Consider the following 18,922-nt stretch of genomic DNA (forward strand, 5'->3'; position numbering starts at 1 on the left):
GGCCACCCCTCTTCTATCAAATGCTTTAAAATATTTTGATTTGCAATCATATTTCTAATTAATCATGCTCCAGTATTCTTTACTTGAAATTATGGGTGAAATGGTAGGGACAAAGGGAGTGTAGGCCTGAAGACCAGGAACAGGCTCAGATCTGTTGCAAGTGCATTTGGAGGAAGCGGATTATCTGGATCCATTTTAAGCAGGCTTCAGGCCTGGACATGGGACTGAAACGGCCTTGGTCGCCTTGGTGGATGATATGAGGAGGGCGTTGGATAGGGGTGAATGCACCTTCCTTGTCCTTCTCGATCTCTCAGCGGCTTTTGATACTGTTGACCACAGTATCCTTCTGGACCGCCTGAAGAGGTTAGGCATAGGGGGCACTGTATTGCAGTGGTTCCGTTCCTTCCTCCCTGGTAGGCACCAGAGAGTGGCATTGGGGGATGAGGTTTCAGATCCTTGGCCTCTCACTTGTGGGGTGCCACAGGGCTCCATCCTCTCCCCGATGCTGTTTAACATCTATATAAAGCCGCTGGGGGCTATCATCAGAAGATTTGGGCTGCAGTGTCACCAGTATGTGGATGACAGGCAGCTCTATCTCTCACTCAAATCTTCACTGAGGTTGGCTGTAGAAACCCTGTCCAACTGCCTGGAGTCGGTGAGTGGCTGGATGGGAAGGAATAAGCTGAAGATGAACCCTGACAAAACCAAGGTACTGTTTGTGGGAGACAAGGGAAGGTTGGGGGATGTTGACCTGGTGCTCAATGGGGTACAATTGCCCCTGAAAGACCAGGTCTGCAGCCTGGGGGTCATTCTTGACTCCCAGCTGTCCATGGAGGCTCAGGTCTCGGCTGTGAGCTGGGCGGCGCTGTATCAACTCCATCTGATATGGAGGCTGCGCCCCTACCTTCCCAACCATCTGCTCCCATTGGTGGTACATGCCCTGGTCTCCTCTCGCCTAGACTACTGTAATGTGCCCTACGTGGGGTTACCCTTGAAAACGGTCCGGGAGCTGCAACTGGTACAGAATGCGGCGGCTCGTCTGATTAAAGGCAGCCGCCGGCCAGATCACATCACTCCAGTGCTGAAGGAGTTGCACTGGCTACCGGTTGTTTACCGGGCCCAATTCAAGGTGTTGGTTTTGACCTTTAAAACCCTATACGGTTTTAGCCCAGTCTATCTGAAGGAGCGCCTCCAGCATCGTCAGGGATGCCGCTCAGCAAGATCAGCCTCAGAAGACCTTCTCTCGATCCCACCGGTTAAAACAGCTAGACTGGTGAGGACTAGAGAGAGGGCTTTTTCAATAGTGGCACCCACTCTGTGGAACTCTCTCCCAAATGATCTCCGCCATGCCCCTTCTATGATGAGCTTCCGCCGGGCCTTGAAGACCTGGCTCTTCAGGCAGGCTTTTGGGGTGGGCTAGGTTTTATTATTGTTGTTGAGATTTTTAATGTTTTAATGTATTTGTATGTTTTTATTTTGCACGTCGCCCAGAGTGGCTGGACAGGCAGCCAGACGGGCGACTAATAAATCTAATAAATAAATAAAAATAAATAAAATAAATCTATCTTCAGAGGTTGGCAGATCCTCTTTCATTATATTTATATTATTTATTAATCTTATTAGTTGCTTATTATTTAAAAGGTCTCCAAGCAACTTACATTTTATTTATATATTAACTTTATTTATACCCCGCCATTTTTCCAAATTGGAACTCACAGCGGCTTCCAGATAAAAAACAGATACAATTAAAACCTACCAAAGTTAAAAGCATATAATACATAAGTAAATAAATATAGACAGATATAATTAAAAAATGAACTCTAATTTAAAATAGCATTAAACTGTTTCTGATATTAAAAACTATACTCATAAAATCAGAATAATTAAAGAATAAACAAGCAAGAGCAATATGACCTCCTTTTCGGCCTATCCTTAGCCGCCTTCGGAATCAAAGGCTTGCTGAAATAAGAAAGTTTTTACCTGTCGACGAAAGGACTGCAGGGAAGAGGCCATTCTTATCTCCTTAGGGAGGGAATTCCAAAGCCTAGGGGCAGCCACCGAGAAGGCCCTATCTCGTATCCTCACCAGTTGTACTTGTGCGGATGAAGGTATTGAAAGAAGGGCCTCTCCTGAAGATCTCAGGGCCCGGGCAGGCACATAGAGGGCGATGCGGTCTGACAAATAGCCTGGACCCAAGCCGTGTAGGGCTTTATAGGTCAACACCAGCACTTTGAATTGTGTCCGGAAACAAACTGGCAGCCAGTGAAGCTTTTTTAGCAGGGGAGTTGTATGGTCCCTGTAATCAGCCCCAGTTAACATTCTGGCTGCAGCACGTTGTACCAGCTGAAGTTTCCGAGCAGTCTTCAGAGGCAGCCCCACGTAGAGCGTGTTACAGTAATCTAAACGGGATGTGACTAAGGCATGTGTCACTGTGGCCAGATCGGACGGGTCAAGGAACGGGCGCAGTTGGCGCACTAATCTCAAATGTGCAAAAGCCCTCCAGGCCACTGCAGAAACCTGGGAATCCAAATTTAAAGCTGAGTCCAGGAGGACACCCAAACTGCGAACCTGTGTCTTCAGGGGGAGTATCCCTATTCCCTGATCTGCCTTATGACTGACCAGGAGCACCTCTGTCTTGTCTGGATTAAGCCTCAATTTGTTCATCCTCATCCAATCCACAACTGATGTCAGACACCGGTTTAAAACTAAGACAGTTTCCTTGGAAGAAGGTGGAAAGGAGAAATAGAGTTGGGTGTCATCAGCATACTGGTGGCACCGAACTCCAAACGCCCGAACAACCTCTCCCAGCGGTTTCATGTAGATGTTAAATAACATAGGGGACAAAACTGAACCCTGAGAGACTCCACAGGCCAATGGCCAAGGAGTCGAACAGGAGTCCCCCAGTACCACCTTCTGGGTTCGCCCCTCCAGGAATGACCGGAGCCATTTAAAAACATAACCATGAATATATATCATAGAGAAAAAAAATCACACTCCATCAAAGACCTGGGAAAAAAGGCAAGTCTTTATGTGGCATCGAAAAGAAGTCAGCAAAGGCACCAGGTGGACCTCACTGGGGAGCATATTCCATAGATGGGGAGCCACAACTGAAAAGGTCGTCTCCCTTGTTACCACTCACTGAGCCTCCCTCAGAGGGGGAACCCAGAGAAGGACCTCTGATGAAGATCTAAGGGACCGGACAGGTTCATACTGGAAGAGGCATCCCAACAGACATTGGGGTCCTGAGCTATAAAGAATGTTAAAGTCCAAAATCAGCACTTTGGATTAGGCTCAGAAGCATACATATAATGTTATGTTTGCACACAACAGAGATGTATGAGTAATGTTCTCTAATACTATGTAGATTGTCGCCATCTCTCGTGATTATTGGGATAAGAACATAAGAGAGCCTGCTGGATCAGGCCAGGGGCCGTCTAATCCAGCATCCTGTTCTCACAGTGGCCAACTAGGTGCCCCCAGCACACTCTCCCCTCCTGTGGTTTCCAGCAACTGGCATTCAGAAGCATCCTGCCTCCGACTGTGGATGTGTTTTATGTGAGGCCTTTGATGTTCTGGATGTTATTTAATTTTCCGTGGGCTCCTTTGTCTTGGCATATCTCTTATTCCTGTATAAGGGGGACAAGACATTTGAAATATGCAATTACTTGAGGCAATATCGGTTTGATTGAGTCGGAGTTCATATATGTAATAAATAATATACTCAAGGTGATTTGCTGGAGGTGTTTGTTGCAATTTTCAAACTACTCCCTGCCTAGGACTGCCCCCCCATCCCATTTTAAGTAGGCTGTCGTCGTCAATGTATTCCTCTGACAATCCTTCACCGGGCAGGTGTGGGGGCATGTGTGTGTGAATCTGAAGAGGGGAAGCTGGCGAGGGGGGTGACGAGGAGAGACTAACCTTTTGCCTTCATGTTTTCATCTAATTTATTTGAGAGAGCTGTGATGTGGCTTCTGACTACAGCAGGTGATCACTAGTGCGGGGAGAGAGAGAGAGAGAGAGAGAGGAGTTTTGTTTCCTGTCTTGCTGGCGTCAGGTAAGAGATGCCGAAACAAAACCACACTTGTCCGCTCAGTTCAATGGCATGGTTTTAATAAAAATTACAACAGGATAATAAATGTACAGTTCCAATCAACATGCTAATATCTAATTCAATTTAGACTATAGTCTTTATGCATTTTCATTTTCCCTCTTCTTAAAATCAGGAGCTGCGCTAGCCTTCCCCAAGAGACTTCCCTTTAAAGTTAAAACTTAAATGTCCTAAGCATTTCTCCTTTTTGTGCAAGGAGTTGTGCAAAAAAAGCTGTTTTCACCACATTAGTTTACAAAATACTTCCTCCAAAATAAAAATTAAAAAATTACCAGACACCCACAAAATCAAACCACACACACACACAGAGAGAGAGAGAGAGATATACGAGCAATTAATTAACATACTATTGAGAAGCTTGTGTGTTGAGTGTGGCTGCAGAGGGAGCAAAAGATGCAGAAGTATTGGGGGGGCTCACTCCTCACAGAAGGAAGGGGCTGCCTCAAAGGCGCGGTGAGCTCATATCCTGGAACATTCAGTAGTGTTGGACTCACAGAATTCTAACCAGCCCGTACCATTTGTGCACAGGGGTGGGTTCCCCCCCCTTGCAATGCACTCAATACCACTCTCCTGAGTAGTTTGGGTGTAGCAAAATGGTCTTCTGAATGCTCCTAAGAGATGGCAGGGTTAAGACCCAGCATGCCTGATGCAGCCCACTTCCTAAAGGGTTTCCAGGGTTGTGGCAAATCATGCCACCCCTACATGGTAGGGGCACTCAGAAGACTGCTTCACAGTTGTGACTGGGGAACACCAAAAAATGTGCCATGATAACTGGCTCCTGTAAGGATAGAACTGGTCCACGTGTCAAGCCAGATGGACAGCACAATTTGCTGAGAAATTCTCCGGTATAAACCCCATCAAATTGAGCAGGGTCCATGGAACAAGACAGGGAACTAACCACTGGCCACCTTCTGCCTGCTGTGGCCTCCCAGATGCTGGCACCAAAGCATCCGTTTTGAAAGTTATCTGCAAACTTCATTGCAACCACCCAGAACTATCACATTGGCAAGTCCTTCATGGAAACCTGTTCAGTTTCAACAAAGAGCCTTGCTTTAAAAACAACAAACAAACAAAAAGCACTAAGAACTTAACAAACCAAACGCCAGAAACAATACAATGGAGAATTTTTTCCCTTGCGAGTTTGGAAAGTGGGGTCAGTTTTAACCCAAGTGCAAAAACAGCCAAGAACTGCTTTGATCTCCAGCAAAATGTCGACAGGAAGGACATTGCCAGGAGAGGTCCCTGTGCAGGCCAGTGCTGCAGAGGAAAGCCCCCACCCCCCCACCCCAGAGCAGCTCTGAGCCCTTCCAGACAGTGGCACTTGCGTATGGGATGCAACAAGAGGATTTTGCCAGCCCTGTCCACTGCTGCCCCTCCCAGGTTAGGCAACTTTAGGAGAGGAAGGAGGCAGTCTGGACCACCCCAAGTGGCTGCATGCAGACCCCAACAGGCGTGCTCCAAAGCCTCACTTGCAATTCAACCGTCAAAGAACACACTGACCCAGAGGGCACCCCCAAAGAGATGCCTGCTTGGATAGCTTCGATGGCCAGAGCTGGCAGCCGTTCTTCATGCAACCCAGTTATTTTCCTATTAATAATGATTACCCCTATTAATAATGATTAATAATAATGATACTGAGCACCTCCTCGCTCAGTATCAAGCAATCCCCTGCAGAGGAGAAACGTCGTTCATGAGGTTTACAGGGGATTTTAAAAAACATTCTCCTATTTTGCTTTTGTAAAGAAACAATGCGTGCAGACGCACACTCATTCACTCAGCTGAAATGATTAATTTTCTTTTGAAGGGCTAGGACTATATTACTTGGAACAAAATGTTAATAAGGAACAGAGCACCAAAATTCCATTTTTCATCCCCATTATGTGACTAGCGGTTTGGAGTCTGACCCTCCTGAAATTGGACACTAGTCTCAGAATGAATCTCCAACTCGCTGAAGGCAGTGGCTCCTTGGCTCTCTTTTACTTGAACCATCTGGCCCGCTCTGCGGATCAGGGCCAAGACGGGCTCATTTTGGCTGCTTTGTGCAGAAGTGAACCCCATCCAGATCTGGCAATTCTATCACGTTCTTCTTTAAACTGAGCATTGCAGACACAGGAGGGAAGGCCCAGCTAGAGGTCACGGAACATCCTTGGCCAAATGGAGCCTCCAGCAAGACGGTTCATGCAAGAAAGCCCTCCGGTTCTGCTCCACAATGTAAAGTCACATGCTAGGCTCCTGGTACAAACCACAGGCCTCACCTTGAAGCAGCTCACTTGGAAACTGGGGATCCTTTGCTGCGCACCCTTCCCAGCTGCCCACCTTTTCCCTATCACCGTCCAGCGTTACGGCTACTCCCAGGACAGGAGCCCCTTCCCCTTCTCCCTCAGAGTTAGTGCGAAAGGTGTCTGTTTCATCCTCCTGGTTCCTCCCCCTGCCCCCCCCCGAGAGGAGAAGCACCAAAGAGCCCAGGTCAGAAGATGAAACAATGGAAGGTGACAAACTCTGACTACTCAAGGAACAAATCCGTGTGCACCAGTTTAACTGGGAAGAAAAGTCCTCTCACTAAGCTTGCAATGTTTCTCTTTCACACTCCCAGGTCTCACACCTATGACTGTTTTGCACCCGAAAGGAATTTGACCTGGAAGGAGTAATCAAACCCGCCTTCAAAAGGTGGTGCCAGTAGATGGACGGCTCCAGAGTACCTGGGGAGATCATAATCCAAGTCAGCACCCTCCGGTGAACCCCAAAGCTCTCTTGCTCTCTTCTGCCTGTGGCAAGGATAAGAATGCCCTCACTGGGCAGACCAGCTTCAAGACCTCTCTCATGCCACTGGGGAACTGCATGGCAGAAATGGGGCCTCACAGGAGCAGGGGAGGCAAGGCAAGATGGGGATCCTCACCTGGAGCAGCTTGTTTGGCTGTTACCAACCACATCCACTCGGGCTGCAGACACTGTAGGCGGCTTCTGTCTTACGGCGGAGTTGTGCAATTCTGACTCACCTGATCAAAACTACTGATGCAGTTTTGGACCACCAGATCTTCAGTTCCTACTTCAGGAGTCCCTTAAGAAGGCTTTCTACATGCCTGAGAGCACACGTGAGGCATGCCGTGTGTTGGGAGGACGGAATAAGCCCATGCCACCAGGAATGTACACCTGAGGTCAATAGGAATTGTGCAGGAGCACCAGAAGGCAGCACAACTCCCGCTTGCTGCCATGGGGCACTGCCTGCCCGTGCCACCCGCAACTCTTGAGAGGGCTAGACAAGCTGCCTCCCTTAGCCTGACATAATGGGGGCTGCCCGGTGGCTCATGGGACAAATTACCCACCACTACCAAAACTTGGCAGAAGCAACTAGCCTCTTGCCCAGGCAGGGGAAGTGACATGCATCTGTGGAAACAGCAGGGCTCAAATAACCAAGAATGCTCTCTCTTTCTAGCTGTGTGATTCCCATCTTTAAAACCTCTCCTTGGATTTATTTATTTTTTTAGGAAGATTCTTGCACAGTGTTCTCACAAATATTAAAGGCTTCATAACTGCCCCTCCGTCGCTGAAGACAGCCAAGAAAGAAAATGTGGATCCAGAGCAAACTGCTTACCAGGAGAGGGTCAAAGGTACCCAAATGTTGACAAATCCTTGATTTTGCTTTTTTTGAAAAAGGGCACCGCTGCTGAAACCACGGGCAGAATAACCAGCTTGCATTAAAAATGCTGTCAGGAGAGCCAAGTAGAAATCTGGGCCAGGAAGTGACATCACTGCACCCGCCCCCCGTCTCAGGTGGATGTGCAAGGCAGGGAAGGCGCCACCAGCCTGGAGGCCAGTGGGACATGCTGCACAGGAGAAAGGGGAGCCTTCCCCTCTGGCCCAGCCGTGCAAGGAAATCACAGCGCTTGCCTTCATGGACAGACAGCGGATAAACCCAAAGATCTCCATTTCCCATTCTTAATGAACTCACTGTAGACCTGCAGTAAAAAGATAATTAAAACTCAGTCCACAAGCAGCCACGGTACAGCCGGGGGTGGAGGGCTGTGTGCCTTTGATCGTCCAGGCAAAATAAAGGCCACTTCACAGAACCGTTTTTCCTCTGGAGAAGAAGTTACCCCCTGCAGCTGGTTGTGGTTATGCTCTGAACATGCCAGGTACCACGTTCTGGAAACCCTTTACGAAGCAAGGCGTTGGAGCATGGGCAGTGCCAGTCGCCTTGCCAAGATCTGCAAGGATTGGAGGTTTCACAATGTAAAACCACAACCACACACACCACCACATCCACCACCAGAAACCAGCCACGGGAATGTGTCCCAACCTGACCCTCTCCCTACAGCCATATGTCTAACAACCAAATCTACGTTACAGGCAAGTAAACTGCTTCTTTGCCAAGACACCCCTTTTAAAAATGGTGCTGATCAACAAAAACCAAAGCCGTGGGTTCACTGGCATTTGGCTCCCAAATGGAATTTCCAGGGCTCTGGACTTCACATCACTCGAATCCCTCAAGCGGCAACGTCTGTTCACAAGGACCGTCCGTGAAGACTTGGTGTCAGGACAAGCCGTCTTCTCCTTGCTGCGCCATAGGGCACAGCCCCCGCTAAAACATCTCGAACCCCCCACCCAGGAAACGGCCTGGCCCTTCCCCGCCACCCGCCTCACGAGTGATGGCTGTTGATGAGCCCCCGCAGCTGCTTTGCCACCGCCTCGATCAGCTTCTGCTTCTCCCGCTCGTTCTTCCGGAATTGCGCAAAGACGTTGTTCTTGCGGCTCGTGTCCTTCATCCTGCACAGAGAGGGAAAGCAACCCCGTGAGCTCACAGAACACACACCCTGGTGGGGAGGCTGCCTCTGCTGCATCCTTTGCAAGGCGGGGCAGCCCCAGAGCTCCTCTTCTGCAGAGGGCAAGGGTGTTGGCGTGGCTGGGAGAGACGCCGACTCCTTCGCCCAGGGAGGGATGATCCTCCCCAATGACCCCTAGGTGGAGTCCTCCCTCCAAATGACAGAACAGCCACCATTCACTAACAAAGTGGGGTAAATCCATGTTTAAGGGGAGGGGGCTACTCCTGACATCTGAGCATGAAGCCTCCACCTCCCTGCATTGCCCACCAGCCCTTTTTTCCATGTTTTGAGGTGACACGAGGGTGTGACAGGAAGTCTGGAAACTGGATTGTGATGGTTCTCTGGGTCTTTAGACAGGTTTTCTATCACATGCCAGACCAGCCTTCACCAACCTGGTGCCCTCCAGATGTTCCATTAGCCCCAGCCAGGATGGCTGGGCATGGCAATCCAAAACATCTGGAGGGCGCTAGCTTGGGAAAAGGCATACCAGTTAGGTCTTTGAATTGGGCTTCAGCAGTGACCTTCTCTTGAATATACTCTTTGTATTTGAGTCTGACTTTTTTGACTTTAAGAAGTGTGGTCCTGACTGTCTGATGGCCTACGAATGCTCATTTTTACCCTTAAGAGGAGGAAACCCCCTTCAGACACAGGATGGACAATGGGTGGTGCTAGAGGAGCCCCCCCCCCCGAGCCAGTACCTCATGGGTGTTTTGGACTACTGGGAAGGATTAGAGTTGTAGTCCAAATCTTTTGGGACGGCATCAGGTTGGGGAAGGCTTCTCTGCACCATGCAACCAGTCAGAACATCAGGAAGCAATGATAAGATTGGTGGGGCACACCTGAGAGTGGGCTTTTAGTCCGACAAAAGGGCCTTGACACCCAGCTGGGCTCCTGTGGGGCTATCAGGCTGCAAATATTAGCACAGGCCGGAGGAAGCGAATGGTTGGACCCCTCTGCCAGAAGACTCCTCCAACCGCCCCACATTTGGTTGGAAGTTCATCTATAAACAAAGAGCAGCCCAGGGAACGAAGCGCCTCCACTTGCAACAGCAATTAGCGGACTGGAGATGATAAAGCTACAGGAGGAGGAGGAGGAAGAAGAAGAAGCCATTTCCAGGAAACCCTGGCACCTCTCGATCACTGAGCGCTCCATTTCAATTGCACAATAAAAGGATTCATAGCAAAGAGAACCAAAGCAGCCCCAAATGAGCTGCCCGTACTTACTCTCGCGATATCCTGCGGGGGGTGGGGGTGAGTGAGGAGGGAGAGAGAGAGAGAGAGAGAGAGAAACCAAGAGAACAGGTTAAGCAATGGCTTCCTCTGGCCATCGGACTGACTGGCAAAGCTACCCCAGCACATAGACCCAGCAAGCCATTCTGGCCCAGAGGGAGGGAAGGAGCGAGGGTGTGCGTGTATGGGGCTGAACTGCCATCCTCTGCCACCAGCAGCCAAGCCAGGACACACACACACACAGAGGAGAGAGAGGGAGAGAGAGAGAGAGAGAGAGAGAGAGAGAGAGAGCACGTAAATGGAAGCAGCCTCCTGCTACAAGGCATCTGGGGGGAAAGGTGATGCCATTTTGCCCAGGGATGCTCCTCTGCCCAAAGCAGGAAGGTGGCAATGCTGGACAGCATCACCAGCATGGGTAGGCATGAAGGAACCCCATAAGTAAACAACTCTGCCTCCTGCCTCAGAGTTCTGCATCTGATCCCCAAACAGCCCACAGCTGCCATTTACAGAGACAGCCAAAGCAGACCCAACGGACGTTTGGGAGGGAAAGCAAGTCTCTGCCTTGTTCTGGGTCAGATCAAATGGTCCACCTGGACCAGGCCTGCCCCAACTGGCGGCGGCTCCGCTAACCCGAGTGCCTTTAGCTGGGGGGTGTCGGGGCCTTGAACCTCCACGCAGCATGGGAAGCAGGTCCTCTAACACTCTGCTGCAGTCTGCCCACTGACACGACACATGCAATGGGAGGCTGCACCACTGACCACTAGAGGAAGGTCAGAGGGCATTCAAATATCCATTGCCCCAGCATCCCATCAGGCCCGAAGGCCGGGCTGCATAAAAGGCTGGCTCCTCCACAGAAAGGACTCTTCACTGCAGTACTATATAGCCGGCCCTGGCAACCAGGGCCTGAACTTGGCTGACCTCTCTGGGCATGTTTGAGGAAAACCAACCAAACGCCAAAGTGCAGGTCTATAACTAGAAGCCAGACAGACTGTGGCTCGTTTCCTGGCTGCAGGAGGAGGAGGATTGGGGGAGGCGTGAAGCGCCCACTCTTTCAGCAGCCTGCCCCAGGACACTCTGTGCTCTCATCCAAACCAGCGCTTATTTTAACTACGGTTTAATGTAGGCTGGGACTGGAGATGAACGAAGAACACACCCATCTCCGATCTCAAACTGGACTAATCTGATTGATCCAGGCAGATCGTGGCCTGGACCAGGTTGATGGTCCACTTCAGAATTTGCGGTCTGGCGGAGTCCATTACAAGGCCGTCCAAGGATTGTGTGCTCCCTCCATTCACCACCACCACCATTTCCCCCCTTTGAAGCATCTAAAATAGTGTTTCCAGCTGCCTACAGGCTGAGTGGGTAACAGGCAGAGCTTCTTGGCACCACATCCTTTCATGCACATGGAGCAAGACACACATTCACATATCCTGGCACCATAGGCCTTGGTGATGATCCAAACATCCACAACAAACATGGCTCCCCCCTTTTTTTCAATGGCCCTTCTGGCTTCTTCCAACCCTAAGAAGTCCAAGATCCACTGAGTCCCATTCACAGCTGCCTAAGCCAGGGGCCTGCTGCCCTCCCCGAGGTCATTGGCCTCCAACTCCCAGCAGCCAATATGGCCAAAGGTCAAGGATGATGATGAGAGCTGCAGTCTGGCAACTCCTGAAGGGCCACGGCAGCCCCCCCCCGACCTAAGAGGCAAAGTGCTGTTGCTAGAGTGGCCTCAGAAGAGGAGGGCCAGAGGCTCCTGCACCTCCAACAGTTCATAGAATCATAGAATAGTAGAGTTGGAAGGGGCCTACAAGGCCATCGAGTCCAACCCGCTGCTCAATGCAGGAATCCAAATCAAAGCATCTCCGACAGATGGCTGTCCAGCTGCCTCTTGAAGGCCTCCAGTGTCGGAGAGCCCACTACCTCTCTAGGTCATTGGTTCCATTGTCGTATGGCTCTAACAGTTCGGACGTTTTTCCTGATGTCCAGTCGAAATCTGGCTTCCTGGAACTTGAGTACATTATTCTGTGTCCTGCACTCTGGGACGACCGAGAAGAGATCCCGGCCCTCCTCTATGTGACAACCTTTCATGTACTTGAAGAGTGCTATCCTATCTCCCTCAGTCTTCTCTCCTCCAGGCTAAACATGCCCAGTTCTTTCATTCTGTCCTCATAGGGCTTGGTTTCCAGTCCCCTGATCATCTTTGTTGCCCTCCTCTGAACCTGTGCCAGTTTGTCTGCAGAAGAGTTGGGCAGAGAGGGAACTGCGGCAGGCAGCTGCCCCTGGCTCTCAGGCAAGTCCTCTTCCTCTACTGCACTTGTTAAAGGAGCAGGAGCCCCTGATCCGTTCCTGCCCCCCAGTCAGCCCCCAGAGCTGGTGCCCTCCATAGCGAGGTCTGTGGAATACAGAGCTCCAGCGGTCTCAGAGAAGCCACTAAGCCAACCACAACAGGGAGTGGAAGTTTGGCACCTCTGAGAAACGGAGGCAGCATTCTCTTCTTGTCCCTGAGTGACATGAGCCAAATGTCATGCATACGCTGAATAGCCCAGGAGACAGTACTGCAGGGGTGGGAAACCTCCAGCCCACAGGCCACATTCAGCCCACCAGACTGTTTTGGCCAAGCCACACCCACAGTATGACACAGTGTGCGAGGCAGGCGTGACCGAAAGGGGCTTGGCAGGCATTCTCAATTGGCAGAGCCTGCCATGCCCCTTGTGCAGCGCTTCCCACATGCCCAACAAAGAACCTGATTGTCAAGCGCTTGAGAAGTGCTGCAGGAAGCCCTTTGCAAGCCCAGAGCTTGGTGCTGCCGAACAGTGGGCTACACACTGCTTCCCAAGCGCCTGGAGACCAGCTGATTATTGGGCATCTGGGAAGCGCTGAGCTTTGACATTTGTCAATTATGACTTCAAGTGATTGATCAGTGGGTGATCTCACCCACCTGAGACAGAGATTTGGCCCAATGGAGCAAAAAGCTCCCCTACTGCTGCAGTACTGGGTGGAATTCCACAGCACCAACATTCTGCTGGGGATCAATCAGGGATCTACTGGTGAAGGGCAGGTAATAATCCTCCTCCTCCTCCCTGAAATGATGGCATTACCAAACCAAACAGAGAAGGGAAGGGATCCTCCTCCTCAAAAGCCAATTGTGGGAGAGGGAGAGCCACTTCTTGCGTTCTGTTAGCCACGCACATCTCTTGCTCTCATCCAAACCAGCGCTTATTTTAACTATGGTTTAATGTAGGCTGAGACTAGAGAATACACCCATCTCTGATCCCAATGGAGAACATGCGTCAGCATTGTCCACCGTGTTCATTTATAGGAAGGCATTGGGAACAGGGGCACAAAACAGCACCCGTCAACAGGGATTTTGTACATGGTCCAGTCAACTTGCATTGCCTCCAGGAAGTGCTGGGCATCTGGGCACAAGAGTCCATGCCAGCTGGGTAGTGTCTACCCTGCCTGGTCAATGTAGGATACAAGCGGCGTATATCTGTTTTTGAATTCTGATGATTTCATTTGTATATTGATAACTGTTTTCTGTATACCACTTAGGAATTTTTAAAATTACAAATGCTTCTAAAAAAGATGAACTTGAAGTGAAGGCTACACACTTTCACGGGGCAATGTGTGAGAAGCCTGTGATGGATTCACTCTGTGCAACATCCATTGGCAACTGTCCAATGTGCAAAATACCTTGAGGCACTGTCAATTTGCACACATGCTCCACACCTTCACTTGGAGCGCTGGTGGCCTTGAGGCACATTCACTGGCCAACTCACGCCAACCTCTTCACACACAGGGTGAAAATGAGTTACAAGCAGCAGAAAAAGCGCCACCATGCAACAAACCCAGCGCAGCACGACCAAGGTCCCAGTCATGACACATGGCTCTGGTGCACATGGCAGGGGGCGCACAACAGCCCAGCACCGCCCGAGCAAGCAGCAGCCCTCCTCCCTCCCTCAAGCACAGGCCAGGCAGCAGAGGCAATGGAAGGGATTGCAGGGGACGCTGATGCTCGTTAAAGCAAGCAGAGAAATCCGAAAACCGTCAGAAGAATGTCTTGGTCGGCACTAACTTTTCCAGCAAGATCAGCGCTGTTGCTGGATTCACTCGAAGGTATTTGCAGGTCGGTTGTCCATAGTCAGCCAGGTATGTGGACCAGTCCCACTGGAGAAACAAATCTAAGAGCTGAAACAGAGAGAGGGAGAGGAGGGGACGAAAACACCAAGGTCATGACTAAGAACAACATGGAAGGGTGAATATTCTGAGATGCCACGTGGCCTCCACATAAGGACATAAGAAGAGCCTGCTGGATCAGGCCAGTGGCCCATCTAGTCCAGCATCCTGTTCTCACAGTGGCCAACCAGGTGCCTGGGGGAAGCCCGCAAGCAGGACCCGAGTGCAAGAACACTCTCCCCTCCTGAATTCCAGCAACTGGTTTTCAGAAGCATGCTGCCTCTGACTAGGGTGGCAGAGCACAGCCATCATGGCTAGTAGTCATTGATAGCCCTGTCCTCCATGAATTTGTCTAATCTTCTTTTAAAGCCATCCAAGCTGGTGGCCATTACTGCATCTTGTGGGAGCAAATTCCATAGTTTAACTATGCGCTGAGTAAAGAAGGACTTCCTTTTGTCTGTCCTGAATCTTCCAACATTCAGCTTCTTTGAATGTCCACGAGTTCTAGTATTATGAGAGAGGGAGAAGAACTTTTCTCTATCCACTTTCTCAATGCCATGCATAATTTTATACACTTCTATCATGTCTCCTCTGACCCGCCTTTTCTCTAAACTAAAAAGCCCCAAATGCTGCAACCTTTCCTCATAAGGGAGTTGCTCCATCCCCTTGATCATTCTGGCTGCCCTCTTCTGAACCTTTTCCAAATGACCCACATTTGTCATGGACTCTCCGAGTGGCCTCAGGCAATTCTCTACCCCCCCCCCCCGTCTTAGTGCCTTACCTGTAAAATGGAAATGTTAGCAGTCTACCACAAAGGGCTTTCGGAGGGCAAATGACAAGGATGCTTTAGGAACAGGGGATATCCATTCTTGGGAATGGGGATGGGCAGGATCTGCAAGGTTCTTTGCAATTCTAGCCTTTCTCCAGTCCCAAGCACTCTGCAATCACAAAATGCTATAGAGGCATGGAAGCTAAAAGGCCAGAGGAACTCCACTCCAATCTGCTGGTCCTTCCAAGAGAAGCCAGCAGGCAGGCAAGCCCGGGCCTTCAGCTGTTGAGCTGGGACTGAGCGGGAGAAGGACAGTGGCCACAGGAAACCACAGACAAAGTTGGGCTGAGCACAAGGAACACAAGACCCAAATCTCAGGGAAGCCAAGAGGCGGAAGGGTTCGCCTTAACCCCACACTGACTCCTTGAGAAAGCAAACAGCACAGACATGGGTCTCTCCTCTCTCCCCCAAGGTAGCCTCGTCCTGAGAGAGAGAGACTCCATCCATCTCCTACAGGAAATACACAGCAGTTTGCATTGCAACGGGGGAGTGTGGAGCTGGCGCACGGGTGAGGATGGAAAGCCAGAGAGCTGAAGCAGGTGGGTGGGAAGCGGAGAGAAGGATGGAGCTCAGATGAATAAGATGTAGTCTTCACTTAGATAAAAGCTGGTTCATGTTTTCAAAAGTGAACCGCTCACTGGAAATCACACGAGCCGGACTTCTCAGGAAAACACCCAAGGAGTGCTGAGCCCCCAAAGAAGAGGTGAGCCAACAAGTGCCGGCGCTCTGCACATGCAATCTGAGGAAAGACCCATCCCTTCACTGGGGTGGTGGCGTTAGAACAGCCTTCCTCAACCTGGTGTCACCCAGATGTTTTGGACTATAATGCACACCAGCCCTTGCTGCTGCAGCGGATGGCAGCGGTAGTCCAAAGTTTCTGGAGGACACAAGGCTGGCGAAGGCTGCACCAGAGGAGTTTCCAAAGATGCACTGCGCGATAGGAGGGTGGCCAAAAGGGGCATTGGTGACGCAGCAACCTGGACAAGAAACTCCAGCACTACAGGGTTAGCTGAAAGCGGGCAGAGGACTTCTGCAGAGGGCGGATGTGAGCCAGAGAATGGGGTGTTAGCCTCCTAGTAAGGGGGGCATGGGCATTGCAAGCCACAGATTTTGGACACCATCAGATTTGGCTGCAGAGCCCAACACCTGTGACTCTGGCCTGAGGAAGGAGGAGGAGGAGCAGCCAGTGGGAGGCCAATTTGTCCTCCTGTTATTTAGGCGTCCCCAGTTCTGTTTAACCAGAAGTTCTCCCGTAAGACATTCACCCTTTGGAGCAGAGTCCAGCTTCCTTCTTCGGCACACCCCACCCAAGAGCCGAAGGGAGAGACAGTGATGGATGGCCTGTGTGTTTTACAGCCGTTTAGCCCTATTAATCTTGTGGACACGCGGCCTGGCTGGGGATGCCTCACAGGGCTGCCCCCCAGCGCCCTCCCTCGCACGCCTTGCTCTATTCCTCCCTCGCACAGGGCGGCATTTGCAAAGCAACCAGAGGGCGGGAAGTTCTTTCCCTAGGAACTCTGACAATGCAAGACGATTTATCTGTCACATAAACGTGGTTTTATTGGTTTTACTGTTTAAACTTTTCACCTTCGCAACTAAATCAGGGCGCGGGGTGGGGAGAGGAGTCTTCCACAAGGGCATCCCTGAAGTCTGCCCCCGCACATTCTGCCACTGCCTTCTGGGGCAGATTCCAAAATAAAAATATGAAAATACCATTAATTCTTCAAACTAAAGAGTCGACCGTGCAGCTCCATAAATCAAACTTGACAGGACGCACGCTAGAGCAGAGAGCGAGAGCTGCAGTCTGCAAATTCAGCAGGGGTTGAAGGGTAAGCGCTGCGTGCCGTGAGCACTGGCTGAGAGACGTGCAGGATGGCCGGCGACTATAAACCTGGTGCGCATCAGGGAGACAAGGCGGGGGCTGCGACGCCTGCTCCCCCTCCTTGGAACTGGGGTGTGGGCATGTCTGAGATGAGGAAGACAGAGAGAGGTCCCACAGAGTTCAAGGTGTTTTCATCACCGGATCGTCCTTCAGAAAACCATCCCCCACCTAGGATTGCAGACTCCCAGGACCAAAGGCCTTCATGTTCCACCCCCTGGGTTGACACCAAGATGTTCCAATGCATCCGCCCCCACCCCAATTAACTGACCAACCCCCCTCCCCCCAAAAACATAACTAGATTGTGCTAGAATCAGAAACATGAGCCATCCAGGTGCAGGCAGAGCAGGTCTTTCCTAATATCTTTGGGAAGGGAGACAGAAGTCCCGTTATGCACATGCCTGGACTCCATCCTAAGTAAGTGCAGCCCTTGAAATGTAACTTTCACAGTTGTGGCCTGTACACTCCTTCCTCATGGTCACGCAGCAAAAACCATGCAATATCATTTTTGAAGCTCTCACCCTGCCCCTTTGCCATTGGCAGCAGCAGCAGCAGCTAATGGCAGTCTGGGGGGCAGGGAGACCCCAGTGCAGTTTCCCAAAGCGAGAGTCACTTGGACGCTTTGAAACACGAGGAAGAGGAAACATACGCCACCATTGCAAACGCTTGCAGGTGAGTTAACCAAGTAAACCTCAAAAATCCCATGAAGCAGAATGCAATTAACTTGTATGAAACATCACTCCATCTCTCTCCGCTGGCTTGATGCTTTTTCAGGACCTCTATAGGTTTGGTCAAATCAGGACTGACCATACAGTCATAAGCAACCCGACAATGAGAGGTTCCAGAGAGAGAGCTGCTGGTTGTACTTTCCCCCTTGGCCCCAGAGAGAGAAATCCAGGCTGCCCCCATTCCCTTCCAGGGAGGCCCCACTTCTCTGCCTTGGCCAGTTCAAGGTTGCTGACTGCCGTTCTCCACACATGATCGTCCAACCTCAGACCTGTCCACTTCCATCCCAGTGCACTGCCCACTCAGGAGACCATCCAGGCATGAAAAAACATTACTGTCAAACCCAGGACTCTCAGTCAGCATCATTTTAGCCAAAAATCGTAGCGAGGGACTCATTGTCATGCTTGACCTGGTATCAGACATGCAATCCTTCGTGGTCAACTGAGATACCCCGCAGGTTGAGGGGCAGGCAGGGTCCCCTGGAGCCAGGGCTGGGGATCCACTTGAGGGGCCCTCTTATGGGGGGAGACTTGCTGAAGAACCCTTGGAGGTGTCGGGAGGAGGTAGAGACACCCCCTAGTCCTCAAGGACACCAGCAACAAAAGGCCCGGATCCAGGCCAAACAGCAAAGGCATAGCATGCGCCTGCAGACCCACAGTTGCCATGAGGATCATGAGTAAGAGGTCTCCTTGTGAGTAAGCAATCCATGAAATGTCTTCCCTACCAGCTGTAGTCAGGGTGTAGTCTAGGGGCCAGAGGATATGAGGTCTCCCTCTTGAGCCTTCTGGCTGCTAGCAACAAGACAGATCTGTGGCTCCTTACTCCTGACGTGAGTTGTACCTCCTAGCTGCGTTGTGCCTTGCCTGAACTCTCTGCGATGCTGACCCTGGGCTGTGGGCTGACCTTGCCTAAGGACCACGTTTTAGACTTGAGTGATTCTTTGTGCCTGAACTTGATTTGTCTGGACTGTACTTTGCCTGTAACCCTGCTCTCGTTGGAGGGTATTTTGGAAAGAGGCTTATAGCTCCTGGGACTGGGACCCTAGGCAGTGAGGGCACCCATGGGAGCATAACACCCACTCACAACAGGTGGACAGTGAGCCCATACCAACGATGCCCCCCGACTCTTTCCAGAAAGAGGTTCTGGTCCCCAGAG

The 18,922-nt window shown here is 50.8% G+C and overlaps 1 protein-coding gene across 2 annotated transcripts in view; it reads right to left on the bottom strand.

Moving 5' to 3' along the window:
* Positions 1–4,093: 4,093 nt before the first annotated feature.
* EXOC6B (exocyst complex component 6B) overlaps positions 4,094–18,922 on the bottom strand; it is a 306,373-nt gene continuing 291,544 nt past the window's right edge. For both annotated transcript variants that reach the window (XM_061583690.1, XM_061583686.1), the window contains exons 21-22: positions 14,233–14,345; positions 4,094–8,872 (exon numbers count right to left, since the gene is read on the bottom strand). In XM_061583690.1, the coding sequence (XP_061439674.1) occupies positions 8,746–8,872; positions 14,233–14,345 (240 nt within the window). In that variant the 3' untranslated portion in view covers positions 4,094–8,745. The remainder of the gene's footprint in view (positions 8,873–14,232; positions 14,346–18,922) is intronic.

Source organism: Rhineura floridana, chromosome 9, assembly GCF_030035675.1.
Source record: "Rhineura floridana isolate rRhiFlo1 chromosome 9, rRhiFlo1.hap2, whole genome shotgun sequence".
In the NCBI taxonomy this organism is placed as follows: Eukaryota; Metazoa; Chordata; class Lepidosauria; order Squamata; family Rhineuridae; genus Rhineura; species Rhineura floridana.